This window comes from Papaver somniferum, chromosome 3 (genome assembly GCF_003573695.1).
Source record: "Papaver somniferum cultivar HN1 chromosome 3, ASM357369v1, whole genome shotgun sequence".
Taxonomy (NCBI): Eukaryota; Viridiplantae; Streptophyta; class Magnoliopsida; order Ranunculales; family Papaveraceae; genus Papaver; species Papaver somniferum.
Genome location: NC_039360.1, coordinates 203,235,786 through 203,256,767, shown reverse-complemented (window position 1 = coordinate 203,256,767; position 20,982 = coordinate 203,235,786). Strand labels below are relative to the sequence as shown.

The following is a 20,982-nucleotide window of genomic DNA, read 5'->3' as shown; positions in this document are numbered from 1 at the left end:
TCTTTAGCCAGGGATTAGGTCAACTCACAAATTATAGAAAATCTGGTATTTTCTTTAGTAACAATATTACTATTAGAGAAGCTAGGGAAATCCTTCAAATTCTCAAAGTTGGCAGAATAAGACTTGGTGACAAGTACTTAGGGGTCCCTATGTTTACCCATAAGTCGAAAATAAAATGCTTTGAACCGCTCATAGATAAGTTAAAGGTCAGACTCAAAGGTTGGGTGCGCAGTTTGCTATCTCTAGCTGGAAGAGGGGTTATGATTAACCATGTAGCTGATTCTCTAGCCACTTACCAAATGTCGTGCTTTGTCATCCCGAAAGCTATTTAAAAAAAACGGATGCTTTGAACAGAGCTTTCTGGCGGGGACATTCCAAGAAAAACAACAAAGGTTTCTGCCATAAATCTTGAGGATCTATCTGCAAACCAACCAATGTGAGGGGTCTCGGTTTTAAGAAAATTAAAAAGTTCAATCATGTCATGCTTGCAAAGATGGCGTGGAGAATGATTTAAAATCCAAATTCGTTGTGCTCTAGAGTCCTTAAGGGTAAGTACTTCAAGTAAACTTCTCTTTTATGCATCCAAAAACCTAAAATCAATTGTTACTGGCTATGGAAAGGATTATGGAATGGCATAAAAATCATCCAAAATGTTGTTATATGGAGTTTTCCCTCCTAACATTGTACAAAACATAGCCAGCCTTGACCTCAATAAAAATTCTGGTCAAATTGATAATTTGATTTGGCCCCTAAACAACGATGGAGTCTTAACAATTAAATCGATCTATGAATGTTAGACCATTTCTCGATTGAAACCAAAAGTTTTATTATCTCAAGCTTGTTGTCAATGTTAGGTGATCAAAACTATATCTTGATATCTAGTCTACTGAGTCAAGTCTCAGACTAGGTTAGAATTGTATCTGACTATTAGAGATCACCCTTGAAGACTGAAGATCGACGAAGAAATTTGAAGAAATTATGTACCATGTATATGAAGACTTAACCATTCTATTTTACTCACTATACCATTATTATTGTTAGAGCATAGCTCGGTTGAATCCACCAAGCGTTGGTATGTCAAGTTTGGTTGTCATATTTTAGTAACAAAACTCATCTAGGGTCGCTTGATTAAATACTAGAGGCAACTTCGTTTAGGTTAGACTAGAAAGTCTAGGAATGTTGAGGCGTACAAGTATTACTCTGAAGACCTGAAGAAAGTGAAGAAGTAATTACTACAACAAAGACGTCATCCTTCCTCTTGAGGTTAGTAATATTGACTTGATCTTGTTTCCATTCCTAACGTATCTTTCAAGTAGGATTATATTAAAAAAATAACATGCGAAGTTGTATATACAATAATATTCTAGTGGTTAGACTTGGTCATAACATTATGATCAAAGTGTCAAGGAATTTATTGAATTACGAAGTACAGACGCTTATCTTTTGAACTTCGTAAATACGACATCGACATAATCTATTGTATATAGTTGCTTGATTATGTGTGCATGATATAGGTACGTATGATTTTACCCTAGGAAACAATGTTTTATAACATTTGTTTAAAGGAATTACATATATGAACTTGTTTCATAATCGAAAAGAAATCATGACTGGTCAGGTTGTTTATTGAATATATTTTGAATGACCAATAGAAGATGACAAGGTTGAACCTATCCTAACTTGTTGAGATTTATGGTATAACCGGTCATAGCCTATACAATATAGCTAGTTGTAATCGGTCACAAGTTACTTTGGAAATCAAGGTGTAACCAATAACAAGCTATAGTGGAATGCAAGTTGTAAATTGTCACAAGTTACTTTAGGATCCAAGGTATAACCGGTCACAAGATGAATTGAGAAGTTAGTTGTAATCGGTCACAAGCTACATTTGGGAAGCAAGGTGTAACCGGTCACAAGCTACTATGTGGATAAAGTTGAAAACACTGGGGGTACCAAAATACACCACCAACTTTTTCGTAGGCAAATATGTATAGACAAACTCAACACAACTCCGAGAGTTAAAACTCAATCAAGGAAAGTTTCTAGAGTTATATCTCTCTCTCTTGTTGTTAGAACGTTTACAGAACTGAATCCGTAAACCTAACTACAAAGAGAGTCTTGGATGGTACCAAAGACCAATATCTAAGGATCAATCAAGTCTTATCCAACAAACTAGCTCGGACGTATCTACTTTGATTGATCAATGCACGACCTGTGATATTTCAATTATAGAGATAAACAATATAATGTGAAAAAAGAAATAACACATATACCAGAAATTTTGTTAACGAGGAAACTGCAAATGCGGAAAAACCCCGGGACCTAGTCCAGATTGAACACCAAACTGTATTAAGCCGCCACAGACACTAGCCTACTACCATTAACTTCGGTTTGGAATGTAGTTGATCCCGAACTCAGTATACCACTGATTCAGATACACTCACGCTCCTTGCGCCTCTTGAATCCCAGCAGGAATCCGCGCAATTGATTCCCTTAGAAGGAGTCCTAGCAACTAAGAGTTGCCTCAACTCAATTGAAGACTTGAAACCAAATCTGCCTCCCACATATTAAGCTTATAATTGATTTCCTGATTTACGATCTAAACGGATGATCAGATCAAATGAAAGATCCAGGTGATGGAAATCGATAGCAACTTGACAGAAGTCTGGCTATCCTCAAAATCCAGACTTATGCAACCCGAAGTGAAGCCTAGATTATTATGCACCTCACAAGTATAAAACCTGTGGAATCAACAAAGTACGAGACGAAGAGAAATTTGATGATTAATATTTATCTTGTTCAACTGATAAGTCAACAACCGAACAAGGATACTCAAGTTATCAAGATAAAAGATAATTGGACCTGGATTTACGAATCCCAATGAAGTTTTTGATAGTCGCTAAACCCTAAAAGGGATTCCGGAGAGGACGACTCTGGATATTTGTGATTTCTATCTATCTGCTCTAAGCCTGCTGCTGATATTGACTACATTGTTCAATTTCAATATCTATATTTTTTGCTGTAAAATCGGGGGTATAACAACCACACCCAATAATTCGTTCGACAATCTGTATGGACTAAACTCCAATATAATTCCGAGATCACAAACTTAAAAGCGAGACTCAATCGAGAAATATATCTAAGATATTTATCTCTATTTCTCAATACAATCAACAAATCGAACAAATAGAAATCCGTGACCTTGATTGATATGAGAAATAACTTGGACGGTACCAAAGACCAATGCCCAAGTGTCAATTAAGTTATATCCAACAAACAAGGTCGGATTTATCAACTGATTGAACTATGCGCAACCTGTGATATTTCAATTATATAAACAAATATAATGCGGAAAAGAAATAACACATACACCAGAAATTTTATTAACGAGGAAACCGCAAATGCAGAAAAACCCCGGAACCTAGTCCAGCTTTGAACACCACACTGTATTAAGCCGCTACAGACACCAGCCTACTACAAGTTAACTTCGGAATGGAATGCAGTTGATCTCTAACCAAGTTAACATATATTTCGAGAAATAGATTAGCGAGATAAACTCAGCTCGAAATATCAAATGTGTATAATGTAAAAGTCTATATAGCTATACGACTTAGTCTCATTAGAAGATAGAATATAATAGACTTCTGAGTGATAGATAAGTTTTAGTCTCCACATACCTATTGTTGATGAAGTTCCCCCAAGCTCCTCAATAGATCTTCGTCTTCAATTGGTGAATGTTGTGAAGTATAAAGCTCAACTACACATTCTATCCTAATCCGAGACATAACTATAAGTAGAGTAGAAATCAAGTATATAGTTTTGATCAACTAAATTTGACAAACAAGCTTGATATAGAAACGCTTGCGATTTCAATCGAGCAGTGCTCTAACAATTGTTGATCAACATCATGAGAAGATATTAATAAATTTCTACACCAGAGTCCTATATGCCTCGGTCTACATCAAGAAGGTTACTAAGATGACCACCATCTTCTTCCGGCGTCTCTTGTTTTCTGCATTGGTGTTAACCCACTATGGATCAAGTCATCATCTCGTGTCGTTGTTGTTGTTCAATGCTTGTCCGTTACCAGCTCTAAGAAACAAGATGAACGATATCCATTACCCGTTACTACTTTTATGGGACAACTAGTTGGTGTTGTTATATTAGTTACTCCGTCGACGATGATATCTGACGAGGACTACCCTAGATGGATACCCACGACTCGGAAATGAAAAGATACTTGCTAGATGTAAAGGAGCGATGGGGCACGGGAACATTAACAAGACGTTATTACCATCATGTAAGCCTGTTGTTGCTGATTCAATCGCTCAATTCATATATATCGTCGTACTACTTACCGTTACAATAAGAGGAGCTACAACTTGAGCCATTATCCCATAGTCATTTGGTATTCCATATTTTATCTAAAATTACCTGATACCGCCTGCAAGTGGTACTCTTGATCTACCATCATCTCTTAATTGATGGCCATAACACACATCTCAGCTATCGTAGGCGATATCTCAGCTACGCGATTCGTCGTAAAAGAGCAGCGTCCATACTTTCGTTACATGATTTGGAAGACTTTTGCTAAATAAATAAAGGAATACAAGTGCATCTTTATGCCAAACTGATTTCCTAATCCAAGAATGAAAAGAAGGTTTTCATTTAACGTACGCACACCTGAGAAATCCCTAACAAGCCGTGCCACCTATGATGGACTCTCCTGACATGCTTGCTGCCACCTCTCCTCTTGCGGATTGATAGCTTCTTCACCAGCGCGACTGCTAAGGAAGTTCAAGCCTGCCTTTGTGGTAATATCCTACGACTTAGCTAAAAGTATTTATTTATTTATTTTTCGTCTGTCACCATCTAATGCTTACCACGCAACAATGTCACTGTTACGTGCTAAGCATGAGACTTAATGTTGATGGTGGTTTTTAGCTTAGGGTGAAAACCGTAAAATCAATATTGCTACTCCAGTATTCATAATATTATACTTTGATGTATCTGCATTCCGTAAGGGATTTAAGATATATAATGGGAACCTAGAGAATTCTTATGCCTCACTTCTTATACATATGTATGTGGCTGTATTTGCAAGCTTCACCTGGCTGAACTCAATAAATATATGCATTTATCTTACTAATATAAAGAAATGAGGTATTTTTGTTGAAGCCTTTTTTTTTGGTTGGTCACAAACTTGGTGTCTACTTGATAATACAAGATAAACCCTCAAATTAAAAGTCTGAGTACTTTATATGATGCGTAATATTTCGAAATCGTGAAGGGTATATTTGTCAAATAGAGAAACGGAGGTTCACTCATCGAATTTCGTATTACTCTTTTTTGACGGACAGTTTTCTTTTTTCTTTTCCCTCTTTTATTTCCCATCGTCTTCGTCTGTTTTCCTTCCACAGACGACAAACCATGAAACATGATGGAGAAGTTTGAAGATCATTCAAGTACTCAGAATTTGAATTTTAGGGTTTTTCTTTTCCAGACTTCGTTTCTTTCTTCCTCCTTCTCTTCTCCGTCTAGGAATCTTCCTCATGGCCTAGAGAAAGACACACTTTTTCCAGGCAACGTAGCAATGCAGTTCAAAGGAATAGTTGGAGACATATTGGCTTTGAAGACATGGCGTATGGACAAACTAAAGGGTTAGCTACGTTATGCCCAAAGATAGTTAGTCACAGTTGTGCAGATGGGATGTCCAACTCAATAGTTTTGCTTTAGCGAGTTAGGCAAAGAAAACTCGCACGTTTCTGATTCGGGTATGCAAAATGGCCTAAGTATAGAGAGTTTATACTTAGTGGCCACATTCAGAGAAATGAGTTCTTGAATGGTTTTTTCATAATCAGAATTTGCGAGGCATGAAGTGTAAGATTCGAGTAACTATGCAAAGGAAACCATTGTGCACTTTGTGACGTGCTTAACGAAGGGCATAGAGGAAAACAGTCCAAGGTATGCGCCAGAAAAATTGATTGAAGATGAAGTCCAAGTCGTTTATAAGTCCTTGTCATGTTGAGTTAGATGGAGAAGGAAAAGTTGGGAGGCGAGACTATGTCAATGATCGTAGTGGTTAGTTTGGGAAGAATAATTTCGTGCGTGCACTTAGGCGTAAATGATTCAAATGAAATTCAATCCTAGTAAAGGAATTGGATAAGAAGAAATTTCAAGTTTGCAATTGGGTATTGATGCATGATTTGAGTAGCAGTTGAAGCGTAGTGCACGATGCCGAGAAGTGGCGCAAGTATGTGAGATCAATAACAAGGCATTAAAGCTAAGTGATGCTGATACTAAGGCGTGAAAGTTGGCTAAGGTCGCTTTGCGAAAGTCAACAAAGATTGCTGAATTTCAGAGAGGTTTCCGAGAATGCATGCATCGAAGGTTTAAGACAAGTATAGTGTTTATACTAGGTCGTGTTCAACGAGTACATTGAACAGATTGGGTGGGATAGGTCTATGACCGGTCAGGCTAATGAACATCCAAGATGGCGCGTTATAGCATAGCGGCCTAGTCAGTAAATGGCTAAGATGGCACTACACTGCATAGACTGTTAAGCGCTAAGATATGGTACCCCGCATGGCAAGTGAAGTGAAAAGATGACGCTACACTGTAAGGATATTTTCCACGTAATGAAGCTTATTGGCCGACACAATGAAACTTCATTGAGGGAAAGGAAAGACAAGGCCAAAGTGACAAATGCAACATGCGATGTTGGCATAAGGCATATTCATGGAATTGAGTTGGCCCAAACTCAAGGATGATGCAAGATTGTAGAATAGGCCAAGAGTTGGCCTATGCATTAGTTCAAGGTTGGCTAAAGCTTGGACAGTGCAAACAGACTAGTAATGCAAGAGTAGGCATTGCTATTGTCGAGCAAATTGGCTAAGTGAAGCATATGACGCATGAATAACCAGAATGAGCTAAAAGAATGGCCGAGAGGATTGTAGCGCAATGTTAGTTGTACATTTTCTTAGGCCAAAACAACTACAGGACCATGTTGGCTGAGCATTGATTCAAGACCAAGTTCAGTAATGCCAAGCTCAAGTGACGGTTAGGAGTTGGTTGTTTGCTTTACAAGTGTGCCAAATGTGTGAAATAAAGGAGAATGGTTATAAAGGAATTTTATAAGCGTGAGCGACTGTTTATAACTGCTTGAGAACAAGAGTAGAAGGCTGGCTCGAATTAGAGAAGAAACTGGCCAGTTGACATAGTTATTGGCAGTTATGGAACTACCCTATGGGACAGATGGATGTCCCATGCGTGTACAAGTGTTGTGCATGGTTTTTTTGGCCATTGTATCTGTTGTATAAATAGTACAAAGGCATAGGAAAATCGGCAGGCTTTTTTTTTTTTTGTTAAGTTAATGCTTACATAGGAGATTGAGAGAGTTTTGTGAAGGTTAATGCTTGATTCAAGAGGAACAAGTCTGTGTAAGTTTCTAAGTGGACAAGTTTTATATATCTTCCCTTTGGTGCAATAAAATGGGTTAATTGTGTCATGTTCTAAGTGTTCTTGGTTGGCTGATTGTGTTAGTGAATGTACGACGATGTTTGAATGCTTTATGGTAAACTTTTTTTTCTTTTTTTTTTCTTTTTATTGGTAAGTAATGCTTTATGGTAAGCATTTGAGAAGAAAAGAGAAGTGAAAGAAGACTAAAGACTTCCGTTGCAGAACTATGTAAGTGAGTGTTATTTGCACTGGTGCAAAAGGCTGAAATAATAGTAGGTGAAGCTTGATTCACTGAACTATGTACGTTGCTGCCGTGTACATCCGTGCCAGAAATTTACAAGGTGCATTTGCGGGTGTGACACTAAGCAAGATGGCCAACCACCAACAAGAAAGTCCGCAACCTATAAATATTAAGGCATCTGAGTTGTATGTTAAGGGGATCAACCATTTGTTTATAGATCAACAGGTTGGTGTATAATAGCAGCAGAAGAAAGTCAGGTGTAAACAAAGCAGACTCAGTTTGCAAATTTATTTGGAACAAATTCAAAATCAGCAATGTGCCATTTGTGGAACTTAACAATGGAATAATCGGACATTTCATCATGCCTGTAACTGCAGAAACAGTAACAAAAAAAGTGGGTTCTCTGATGCATTTATAAATAGACAATGAAAACTTTCAATAAACTAAACTGTTTCAACATTATTTCTTTTGGGCAACATTGTTGCGGTAAATAATTAATATGAATAACTAGATTTATTAGTTTAATTTTGCAAAAAACCTGTCAAAAATATTCTACTGTGGAAGTTCAAAATAAACCTTAATCATATTGATATCAAAAAATCGCCATCCCTTGGGAACCCAAATGGGTTCTTCAGACTCCCTCCAACTTCTCGCGATAGCAAATAAGAAAAAAAGAATTTACTGTTGTGAACCTGCAGATCAATTGGAAACATAGGTCAATCGTGTACAGACTGCAACTCAAGAAATTAGCAACAATTCGGCTAATAAAGTAAAAAAAAATTACTCCGGACCCTCAGAAAAAGGCTGATTTCAGAACAAGTATGTGATGTTGTAAAACTGTAAGTGTATATATACTAGCAAGCATGTTTGTATTTGTGCCAAAGAATGGAATAAAAATGGAAAAACCTGATTAGCCTAGTGTTGCTGCTTCACCAAAAAAAAAAACATCATTGTAGATTGTGCAGTCGAGAAGGGGTTGAAGCACCAAAATCCTACGCCATTGATTTAGAAAGCAGGTATCAGTTCAAAGCCACAAACACAGTAAACTGTGCACAGAATAGCACAAGTCATATTAAGACAGGAGGGCAGTAATATCTTGAGTCTATAAATCTATGAAAGCCAATTTACCTGCACTTTTTTTGGCCTAACTTGTTCGAAATAACTTGGTACTTTAGACTCTTTCGCTTTCTTCTTCTTTTACTTGAAACACAACAATGTATCTTCTACTTTCTAACAGTTTTGGCAAATCCTCTTACATGACAGTAGCATTTATGTCTTTACTTGGTGACGAATGATCTTCCACCACAGCTTTTGGAACTTCATTTCCTCTCACTACTCTGTTATAAATAACTTTGAAGGATTGTGACCCATATGGTTTATTCAATAGACTTATTGGCATTCGAAGTGTCTGTTTCCGGTTTCTTCTTCCTCTCAACAAAATATTGAAACTTCCTTCATCATCAGCCTTCCGACTGTGTCCTAACACATGATGCTTATTATGACTGCTTTCGACCTTCTCTTTTTTGTAATGTATTTCACTCCCCATTCTACCAGTGCTACAAGATCTTGAGTTACCATTATCTGACTTATTTTCTGGGTCGACTTCCGCTATCGTGGTCCCTGTATCCACTGAATCCAACAATGCAGCACCAGGTTCCATTTTGACTACCCCGCTCTCTGTCTCTAATGGCACGGGTGAAGTTAAAGGTGGGCCCTCGGGAACCACAGACTGCATGTTTGATCCCATAATAGGATCACAAATAGGCTCGATGACAGGTGGGACTACAGAGAAATGCATTGGATGGCAACCAGGCCACACAGTTCCTGGTACATACTCTGAAGCATTAGGGTTCATATTGCATTGCCATGCTAAATGATGATTTAAATGAAATGGTCCACTCGTGATGGGAAATGTGCTTGTCGGTATTGCTTGGCCTTGAGAGTAGGGAGGGTACATGAATGGCATAGGGTGGATCATGTTTGGACTTCGAGATGGGGGTGGGTATGGGTGGTGAGGAGAGGTGCACACAGGACCCGCAGTGTTTGGGGATCCAGCATGAAGGCCCATGGTCATTTGCCACGCTGTGACAGCTGGAACAACAGAGGCACCAGGAGGTATACTGATGTTCATCATGGGAATGGGAGGACCACGTACAATGATTGGAGATGGGCTGAATGGAGCTGCGGATGCAGATAATTTCTTGTTCGGCATATCTCTGACGTCTGCTGAACCCAAATCCAAGGACTTTTCTTTAAGATCCTCCCCTTGATTAGAAATTGTGCTTGTGGCATCGACGCTGCTGGACATGAAACTCTCAGATCGCTCATCGATGAGAACTCTATTCGAACTCGGATCATTATTAGCAATTTCGATGCTTAACCCCTTGTTATTTTCATTGGCACCAGGTGCAAGAATTTTGATCTCTAAAGATGGTACCTCAGTATGGTTATCTCCCTTCACATCCTGGGGTCCACTTTCTTCTTGCTTCCTGTCAACTGCAGGCTTATATTTTGATTTTTCGCCTTTCTCTTCTTTGACCTTTTCCATTTCCATGGTCACAGATTCCACATCCTTGGCTTCATTTATAGTCTCTCCCAGTTTATCATGACTCGGCTCCCCGTTCCTTGGAAGATCAGTCTGTGATATCCTGACCTGCATCTTAACAATTGTGCCAGGCGGGGCCAGCGCTACTTCCTTGTAAGATGGTGATTTTCCAAGACCCGCTACTTGAGGAGCTGGTTCACTTGGTGCAGAAGTTACAGATGGTTCTTGAGGAAGATTTTTGCTCTCACCTCCAGCCTTGGGATTATCTGTTATCTCAGTATTGCTAGCAGGTGGCACCGACTTGACTCTGTAAGCAACAGTCTTAACTATTTTGCGGCTGAATTTAGCACTTGATGTCGGGCTCTTTAAAGGTTGATGCTCTGCATAGCTTCCAGGAGCTACTGCCCGTTTCTTTAACAGGTAGTGCCGGCTGTTTGGGTGAACGTTCTTCACTTTAGAATGATCTGTATCCACAACCGCATCTTTCTTCTGATAGTTATGCACCTTGCCAATGTTTGCACGTCTTTGCCTTATCCGATGGCCCGATGATCCAGCTGATCTTGGCCGTTGAACAGACTGCCAACCCTCTTCTCCCCCAGCAATTGCTTCTGGTGAGATTTCATGGACAACGTTGTGGATTTCTTGTGCAGATTCTTGAACAGCAGTTTGCTCATGCAGAGCTGGCGGACTGCCAATTTCCTGAGCGACCACCTCATTTCTGATAGGTTCAAGGACTTCTTTCTCTTCATCTGAAACTTCTTTAGGAGTATATTTTGGAGATTCATCGGAACCTGCCACACTGGTATTCTGGGGGGACTGTACCTTAACCTGCAAAAACAATTGAAGTTCAAGGACAACTTTCAATAGAGAAACACCAACACAACACAAAATTCATTTATAATCAGTCCATGAATAATAAGACAGGGAAACAATGAATACCTTCACGACCCAACAGAAAAATAGTAGCCAGGACATTAATTAGGTATTTGATGTTCAGTCAATATAGATGGACAGAACCGCAAGAAAAGGATAAATTCCCCTTACCTTCGCACTAAGACTTTTCCTTCTCATCGCCTCAGCATCTCTTCCTTTAGTATCTTGATTAGGGTTTATGTAATCAAGCAGATCTGATACACTGTTCAAATAAATAAAAAAGGATGACATCAAAAAAGACGCAAACAATACCCAGGTTCAACCAAGATGTCTGACTTTTCAACTAGTGACAACATAGATAGTAAACCTTAAGTGGCCTTTGCTAGCTATGGATGCATCAGGCTTTCTTGTCCCATTGCGAGCAGCTTCTTGCTGTTCAAAAGCTTTAGACTCGAAGTACTCCAGCCAAGCAGCAGCGTCCTACGTTGTTTTACAATGTTTTTATTGAATTTTAGGAATGAGGACAGGTAAAAGTAGTTTACTAGTAAATATGAGAGAGAGAGAGAGAGAGAGAGAGAGAGAGAGAGAGAGAGAGCATACTTGAGTACGCAGGTCATCTGGGCCAAGCTTGGCTCTGAGAATTTGCAAAGTTGTCTGCTCGTGCTGAACACTCAACGGGTAGGCCTCCATCAAGGAAAGTGCAATTGCGATTGCATGGTAACTTGCAGCCGTCTGGAGAGCATTGAAAACGAAAGAGCTTAGCTCCAATAAGGTCTAAACATTCCCAAACTGCAATGCACATATAACCCCATCCCACCCAAAGAAGTAACTGGGATTGCATGAAATGAGATTGAAAGGTTAGCCAGAAGGGAAGAGACCTGAATATGATCTGGGCCAAGTAATCTTTGATTGCACTTCAGCGCTTTGTGGAGATATCTTAATGCAACATGCACATTTCCTAGGCCTTCCTCCATCATAGCAACATTGATATATGTAGCAGCAGTATTGGGATGAGAGGGACCACAAGTCAGATGTAGAAGATATAGTGCACGTTTAACGTACCTGATCACCAACAGATGCAAAATAAAAGTGTGAGAACAAATAAAAAACTAAAAGAGAACATTCAAACACCTGGCATATAACTAAGTTTAGAGCTTTTATGCAAATGGAAATTAAAAATTCTTCATAACAAAAAACACAAACACACACCCGCGCATGCACCCACCGCATACACACACACACGCACACACATATATATATAGAGAGAGAGAGAGGCGTACTTGAGAGCCAGCTCAGTGTGTTGAAGACGGTAATAGAACACTGCCAGATCTCCGTAGCTCTTCATTGTATCTGGATGATCAAGTCCAAGCTCTCTCTCATTGATATCCAATGCTTTTTGTTGGTAAATTGTAGCCTGTGAATGGAACACCTTCTAAATTACTCTACATCCACTGCACTTGTACTAAAAATAAAATCAAACTTTTCCAAGATTGGGAATTAACATAAAGTACCTGGGACAGTCAAAAGATGACTTGAGTGTACTTGTGTTAACTGAATGTAAGATTATTATTATTTTAACATGGAAGAGGTCTCCTCAATTAACTATACCTGATTGAAGTCCCCAGTGTGATAGAGAACTACAGCCAAAAGACTGTAGGCTCCAGCTGTCATCCGATGATAGGGTCCGCAAACTGCTACCAGTTTAGCTAGTGCCTGCAGACACCACATATTCAAACCAGTTCATTTGAAAACCGCAAATTTTGATCTTCTCTTATACAGTAAAAAAATCTTTTTGAGTTAATGCACATCATATTCGATTCCATATCCAATAAATTTAGGGTTGGGGATAGACATCCTGTTCTGCATTTAATTCCGTTCAAAGATCGCACGAGATTCATAACAGATTAAGGACTAAATGAACATATGATAAGTATTGACATTCTAAAAAGAAATGTCTCTAGAACCCAATACCTTAGTTCCATAACTGACGGCATCTTCAAGTTTTCCTTTATCTAGAGCCGTTTTCGAGGACTCCAAGAGTTGTCGCCCATCTGCTGATGAGCAAGCAACTTGCTGCAAACAAAATCAGAGACGATGAGTGAATCTGGATATAGTTTAAAAGCCCCTATATCACTACAGTTATGACAAGATTTATTACCTTATGCACTGGTACCAAGCTAACAATGTCTATTTTCCGGAAAGGATCTGGAGAATCCATATCAAAATCCCTAGGAGCCAGCTCAATCCCCACCTAAAGGAGACAGATTTAGTTTCTATTACTTACTGCAGGAGCTTTCTTAAACACCATCTCAAACGTTGAAGTGCTTATATTTCTTGCGCTGTCTATGTAACTGGATAAAGAATTACCTTATGGCAAAGTCCCCGAAGAAGGGCAAATTTTCTAACATCTCGGAAATTTATGCTGCTTAACTCCCAGCCAAATCTCTTCAACAAGAACAATTGCAGCCATCTGCGTACAAGGGTATGCACATTGAACGAGAGATTGGCTTCAGCATTTTGTTCTGTAATACCAAGCATCAGATTCAAAGCAGCAGCTATTGACACAGCCATATCTTCAGTATTAGTGACAGCAGATATCACCGCTTGAAGAATGTGCTTAAAAGCTCTTACTATCATCTCATGAATACACAGAGACTGCACATGCGATAACTTCTCTGAGAGCTTCACCTGATTAAAGAGAAGATATACAGGCAAGCAGCAATTAAATTAGGACCCTAAATGCACCTTTTTTGAGAGTTCCACAGATATTTGAATTGCATCTATTTGCTAACAATCACTTGATATGACAGCTCAAACTGTCAGATATAGGCACAGAAATGTACGTCGTCTAATATTGAATGGGGCAGCCAGGAGTATGAATATCTTGGTGTTATATTTAAAAACAATATTTGGATATACATAACTGCATGGTATAGAAGCAAAAGGAATGGGGAGAGAAGCTACTTACAACTTGTCCCAGAGAGCGCATCCTAAGACCTCTAGTATGCATAAAATCTGTTAGAGTCCGACCATCAACTGGTGAAAGTTCTAGCGAGCCAAAGTCAGCAACCTGTAATGGATAATTTAGGAGTACCAGTAAGATAAAATTCCAGCCTATTTACATATATATTTACACATGTATGTACAAATGAAAACATTTAGACAGCCAGAAATCTGGATATAGACATAACTGCGATATATTTCGTTAACACAGAAGCTATTACAAGCATATTCAGTAATTACCAGCTTCGGAAGAGCAACATCATTGTAGTATTTCTGAGACATCTCAATTAGTTCCTGCAGAGACTGTTATACATGTCTGATGTTAGTACGAGAAGCTTCATTTGATCATATATTTCAAAAAGACAAAACACTAGTAAAATATAAACGTAGTAATAAACAACAAGTTTACTGTACCTTGCGGTGAAGTCCTGTTTCAGAATCTTTCAGCCGTGTAAAAGCTGCATCAGATAACACACTCTTTAGTGCAAGCTCATTTTCACTGGCTTTGGTTTCACCCAGAGATTCTACTGTGGAGGCATTATCAGCATCTCCAACAACTTCACTTTTTGATATCCCATCATCAGGCACTTTCGGATTGGCTCCATCTGTTTTTTTCTTAGGATTCTTAGGGAACCTAAGAGGTTTCCCAAGGCCTTCAACTTTTGTCTCAGTCTTAGCCTTCTCTGTGGAAGGTTTTTTATCCTTTTCAGCATTGTTTTGATCCTGCAAATGCTGTAGCCAACATGCACCAAGCTCCCACCGCACAAATATTTCCTGGTCAGCTTCCTCCTCCTGAAGCTTCTCTAAGCTCTTCTCCAAAACTTTTTCAATAAAAGCCCGGGCTACATTTAGTTCATCGCCTTCAGAGCTTAGAGAATTTGATGGTGTTTTGTTGTGTTCTGAAGTTGATCTTTTGTGAAGAAGCAACCTCAAACTGGAACCATTAACAATGCAAAAATCGGCATAATTATTAATTAGCAAGTTCCAAGAGCAAGGTTAGGCAAAAATTTAATGGCCAATAGGGGAGGCAAAATTTTCTAGTACTTCTGGCTACACAAACCTGTTTATATTTAGGGCATTAGCGCCTCCTTCGGGTTGATCAATGATCTCAGTTTTGCTCTCAAATGGATGACCCTCTTCAGTATGTTCTTTCCTTACAACTTTGACAACTGAAATGTATCCGCAGTATCTTACATTAACAACACCTAAAGTGGCAATGTCCTGCAAGCGAAAAACAGAAATGCACACAGACTTAAAACAAATAAAAATTAAACAAACATCATAAATGCAGATAATAATTCTCAAGAATGAATTGGTATTGTTCATTTATAAGGATCGTACATGGGCAGCTGTATTTTCATCGGCTGTGATTCCTTTCAACAGATTTCTTTCGACAAGGTTCCTAGTTTCAACCCCTGTCATTTGGTTTCCGTCAATCTTAGTGTCTACCTTATCACTTGCATCAGAAGCATCTTTTGTGACAGTAACGATCAAATCTCCTACTGTCTCACTGTGCAGGCTTACTCCGCTTCTGACAGAATGGGCCGCTGATAACTTCTCCATTACATGGCGTACAGCAGATATTGCTTTGAATATCGCAACATCGACAAATAAGCTGTGAAGGAGGAAGGCTTTTCTATCTCGGATCTGCCTCTCCTCTGCAGTATTGCAAGGCATATATGCCAGATACGACAGCTCATTAGCCCAAGGAATCAAATCACTTTTGCCATCTCTTCCTAAGCCACCACCATTTCCTCCCCATATATCATCCTCCATGGGAAGCGGACAAAACACTGACGGCAGTTGGGTTGCAACAGGAGGAACAAGCCATGTGTTGGCACGGAAACCATATGGAAGATTTCCAAACTGAAATAATGGAAGCAGGTGTAAGTATGTATCTATTATGAAAGACATCGTACCGAAAGTAGAAGTGAAATTACGTATCCTACTAAACAGTATCAAACACAAAAGATAAGGATGAAACAGTAAAGAGGTTTTTATTACCTTGTTGCGTTCTGAAAATGCTTTCATGAGTTCATCATACGCCTGATGTATAAGAGGTGAAGGCATTTTAGATACGTCAAAAAAATTAACAGTAAAGCAAGAAATCACATATATGGTGTAGTATTTAAATTTTAGAGGATAGAGCAACGCATCCATAAAACCCTGGTGTCTTGGTGGTTTAGACTTGAACAGCAACGATGAACAATACTGATACCGACAGTGCATTTCATCTTCTTCAAACTACATTCTACCAAAAATCTGAAGATGATAGATAGCGGATGGTTTTGAAACTAATGATCAACAAGAAAACTAGGCTGCATATATTTTTGGGTTATTTGAGTCACAATAACCTAGTTCTTTCTCGATGTCAAGGGTTAGAAATGCAAGAAAATTGTAATAGTCTGCAAGGAAAAGAAAGACCCTCTATGCAAAATGCAAAAACCAGAAGAATTCAGCTTGAAAGAGCAAAAGGCTAACATTATCAAACACTCTACTAAGCTGCCGTAACAAATCAACAAGGTTATGGCTCCACATCCGCTGCTTCCCAACACTATAAAATCCCTTTCTACATGCTTCGACCAAAACCAGCTTCCCGCTGCAGAGTTTCACCTGTGAAAATTGGAAAGTAATATCATTAAAGATTAAGAAGTAGCAGTGACATGGAACAAAATCCTAGCGATGTTTAAAATCTCACTTCCATGGAGAACAAATGATCATCCAGCAATACACCGTCTACTCGTTGTCTCGTATTCCTCCTTATAACTGCATTTGTTTTACAGCATAAGGTTTAGTAATGAGTAATTTGAAACATACAAAGAGTAATGCACCAAATTGCATAACGTACATCACACTAACTTTGAAATCACCAGACATACTCTTAAACAAACAAGAAATCAAGTAAAGAAACAGGTAGACTAACATTGAATGGGAGGAGTAAGATGAGAAAGAGAGAAGAATTCGTAAAAGCTTCCAAGCTTAGGGCAAGCACTACTCATCTCTCCTTCAGCTTCCATAGAACCATCGTTCCCTAGAGACGAAGATAGAGATTCTTTGTTATTGTTCGTCTGGGATTTATTAGATTGTGGCTCAGCAGTACTGGTCTTATCCTGTGCACCACCTCCTCCGCCAACTTTCCCAGAAGCTTCACACTTACAATCCTTATTTCCTTGCGGTGACGCCACCACTTCTTTCGTTCCTGATGGACCAAAACAAGTGGTGGATGACACAATATCCAGTAATCTTCTAACGTGTGCTGCTGCTTCTTCTTCCTCATAATCCTCTGTGGGCAAAAAAAATAAAATAAAAGTAATTCAACGACAGTAGTTATACCATACTCCATCGGTTTCTGGAATAGGCTAAAATGAAACCGAAGTAGTATCATTGATTATTTGTGTCCGATAAAGTTTAATAGTTGTTTATGTTAGGATGATATGATATAGAAATTCAACTAGCTCTCTATCCCCATTTCTCCACTTGTTTGTCTTTCGGTTTTGATTGATCCCATCTCCTTTGTAAATTCTTTGTTCTTTACCATTATTATTTTCAAAATTACAATGCATGTAAAAGGAAAGTAACACTTTGTGTCCCCAAATTTGGCATGAAATGCAAGTTCATCAATGGACAAGAGTGGGATATCAGATAAGTATTTTTTTTTACCTTCAACTAGGGTTAGCACGCAGGGCTTCAGAGCAGAAACGTCGACAGTATCTTTCAATCGATGACCTCTAACCTGAAAAAGAAAGACAGAACTGTATTAGGTGAATCTTAAACAAGCTAAAATGTCATTTTGAGTGATAGTGGTCCCCTGTGATGCTTGCAGTTAAAAGCACCTGTCTGTGTAAAAGAAGAAGTCATAGACCACAAACCAACAAGTTTGAAAATGGTAATCACGGTTTGCTCCGCAAATTCAGACTAAAAAACAATACATACAGAAAAAGATGTTCCATCAACTACATCTACATACATTGAAGTTGAACAAGTTTATACGTTTTGATTAAAAAAGTCCCACTAAACCGCTTCACGTAAACCATGATATAAATCAACCTCACACATGGTTTTCTAGACAAACTTATATGATACGATGACCACAAAATAAACACGCACAAAATGGATTCTAGTGCGGATGATCCATAATTAGATGCCGGGAAATCTTAAAGCTAATTCTGTCTCGCGAAGATAATAATATGATAATTCGTGGATCCGATTACTGCTGGCATATCCTCTTAGAATCGGGAAGTAAAAAATTGAATATTTCAATTTCAAACTTGGAATCGGATGTTATTGGAATAGTTTTCCTTTTTAATTTCCAGTGTAAATCTTAAAACTTGGATCTTGAGAAAACCGTGTTTAAGATCCGTGCGGAATATGAAAACAAATTGACACATTCGTGTCCGGAACACGTGCCACGCGTCCAAACCTGGATACAGTACTTTTGGTTGTACTAAGATGCGCCTTGAAGTTTACCTCATGAGATAACGAGAAGTTGGTAACACAACACGTGACCGTATTGACAGACAAAAGCCGACGAACATCTATAATCCTGTCCGTTGATATGCCCTGTTTCAAAATATCGTTAAGTACCAAACTGTCCTTCACTTTTATAAAAAAATTCAAAATACTCCTATATAAAAGACAACAATCTTTTAATACCCTTTTTCAGTAATTAATTAAATCATGTCTTAAAGATATCCTAAATTTAGCAAATTGGTATTTAATGCTGATTCAAATTGTCTTTTTTGTTCAAACTTGGTCATTAACTGCAGTAACATTCTGAATACTAAGTATTTCAACTGAACCGAGTTGATTTGTTTTTAGGTGAAAATTCATTTAAATTTGATTTTGTACTATCAATGGATTTAAAATGCACCAAAAGTCCACTTATTTGCTGTGCCATTTTTTAAAAAAAATTGATAAAAAATAAATACATTAGTGAAATTATATTCCTGCTTCTTTTCTTTTTCTTTTTTTGTAAGTATTTTTTATTTTTAAATGATAAATCACCTGCCAAGTCCAACCTGAACTGATAATAAATCTGCATAAGAAAGCCTCATTCGATGGAAGAAAAAAAACAAGAAATGGAATATCAATTAATCTAGTAAAATTCCATCAGAATCTAACCTTAAGAACGATGCGTGAATCGTCGGGAAGATTTATAGTAATATCCATTACCACGGGAAGAACTACAACATTCACACGCAAAAATATATAATAAGAATTACAGTTTTTTATTAAAAGTTAAGTTTTTAATATTTAAAAGTTACTTGTCAAAACTTACCCTTCTCTTCTTTCTTCTTCTTCTCGCCTTTCGACTTTCCCCTACCCGCCTTTGGCGCCATTTTCAGCTATTAACTAATCTAGCTTTATACTTTTTTCCTGCAACAGAGACACGGTAATTGGTATCACTTGATGTATTTATGAATATGCATGGTGAATATATTTAATGCTTATCACTTTCAAGTAACTAGCCACCGGACCTGTGCATTAGTATCCACCCCTAGGTAAATTAGTTCATCGAGCTAATTTGGGATTTATTATATTAAATATATTCAATTTAATTCACACTATAGTTAATGAATTAAGCATGATTTATTTGATGTAAATTTTGAATTAACACAAGGTTTAAGAAAATCCCATTTTATTTGAACTCATTTTATGACTAATACAGGGTTTAAGAAACCCCTTATCTTCAATACTGAATCAAAATTTTGAGCAAAAACAGAGTTTTGAAGGAACCCATTTCATGAGTCAACTATCTAACGATAATTATGAGTTATATTTGGAAAGAAACCAGTGAATTGAAAGAGAATCTTTATAAGAACCCATTTAATAAATTCAACTCTTTAATGGGGATTCATGTACTAATGGGGGGATTCGTGTGCAGAGACTTCAAAAATGAAAACAACCAAAAAGGGTAACCTTATCTTCAGGAAAGAAGAAAATAAACTAGTACCCAAAATAGAAAACAAACTGCTTGGTTGCAGTTGTAGATAAAAAGAAAAGACTTAATGCAATAGTACCTCGTTGGAGTTTAAGGACAAAAAAGAAGAAGAAGAAGGAGAAGAAAGAAATTACCGGATAAAAGTCAGAAATGGTTGCAGCTTTTTAGATAAAAACTAGGTTTGTTGACAGAAATGAATATTCAAATCCACCATTAAACCTCTGAAATAAGTAGTAACAGCAATACCCAATTAATAACAGTTACTTATGAGTACAACTGCAAACTTAGGCAGGGTCGCTCTTTGTTCAACTAAAAGAGGATAACAAAGACTTCACCATTAAAAATTACGTTTCGAGCTCTCATTAGGGAGGGAAAGATAGAAATAAGATTGAGAGAGAAGGGGGAAAAAAAGGAGATAGAAAGGAAGAGGAGAAGAGAAGTGAAGTGAGAAACGAGAGGAAATATAGAGAGAAGGGGGTATGATAAGGAAGGAAGGGCGGAGATTAAACGGTCAGAATTCTGAATTATGGCATTTCGTGACAGTATTTGTTTTCAACAGTAATTATCTATCAAATATATTATTAATTCGAGCTTTCTCTTCTTTTTTTCCAATGGAAAACAAATATTTTGAGGCGGAAAAAATTACGATGCCACCGGGATTTTAAACTTTGCGATAAATTGATGTAAAATGATAAATGATGATGCATCATTACCCTTTTTTTGTGGGTATATAAAGTGATGCAACAACACCCATAAATATTACCGCAAAAATCCTGAGCAGTAAAATCGGGTTATTATATGTTTACTGCAACATACCCCCAATCCGTTCCCCAACTTTTTTTTTCAACTTACAAAGCACATAAAAATGTGTCCCATGTTCTTCTTAGGGATGGAATACTTGTTGGTCCAAGATAATGCCAC

The 20,982-nt window shown here is 38.0% G+C and overlaps 1 protein-coding gene across 1 annotated transcript; it reads right to left on the bottom strand.

Annotated features, from left to right (window-relative positions):
- Positions 1–8,106: 8,106 nt before the first annotated feature.
- On the bottom strand, positions 8,107–20,507 carry LOC113358451 (protein TSS-like). The gene is made up of 26 exons (XM_026602023.1): positions 20,196–20,507; positions 19,399–19,496; positions 19,242–19,303; positions 18,588–18,680; positions 17,781–17,853; positions 17,044–17,403; positions 16,819–16,886; positions 16,602–16,733; positions 16,125–16,166; positions 15,462–15,986; positions 15,181–15,341; positions 14,535–15,054; positions 14,361–14,423; positions 14,086–14,187; positions 13,485–13,805; positions 13,276–13,368; positions 13,089–13,190; positions 12,726–12,830; positions 12,398–12,531; positions 11,996–12,179; positions 11,718–11,849; positions 11,485–11,597; positions 11,289–11,379; positions 8,828–11,072; positions 8,606–8,691; positions 8,107–8,391 (listed from the first exon to the last, which is right to left on the bottom strand). The coding sequence occupies exons 2-24, from the start codon at positions 19,457–19,459 to the stop codon at positions 8,952–8,954; spliced, it is 5,658 nt and encodes a 1,885-aa protein (XP_026457808.1). The 5' UTR covers positions 19,460–19,496; positions 20,196–20,507; the 3' UTR covers positions 8,107–8,391; positions 8,606–8,691; positions 8,828–8,951.
- Between the last annotated feature and the right edge of the window lie 475 nt (positions 20,508–20,982).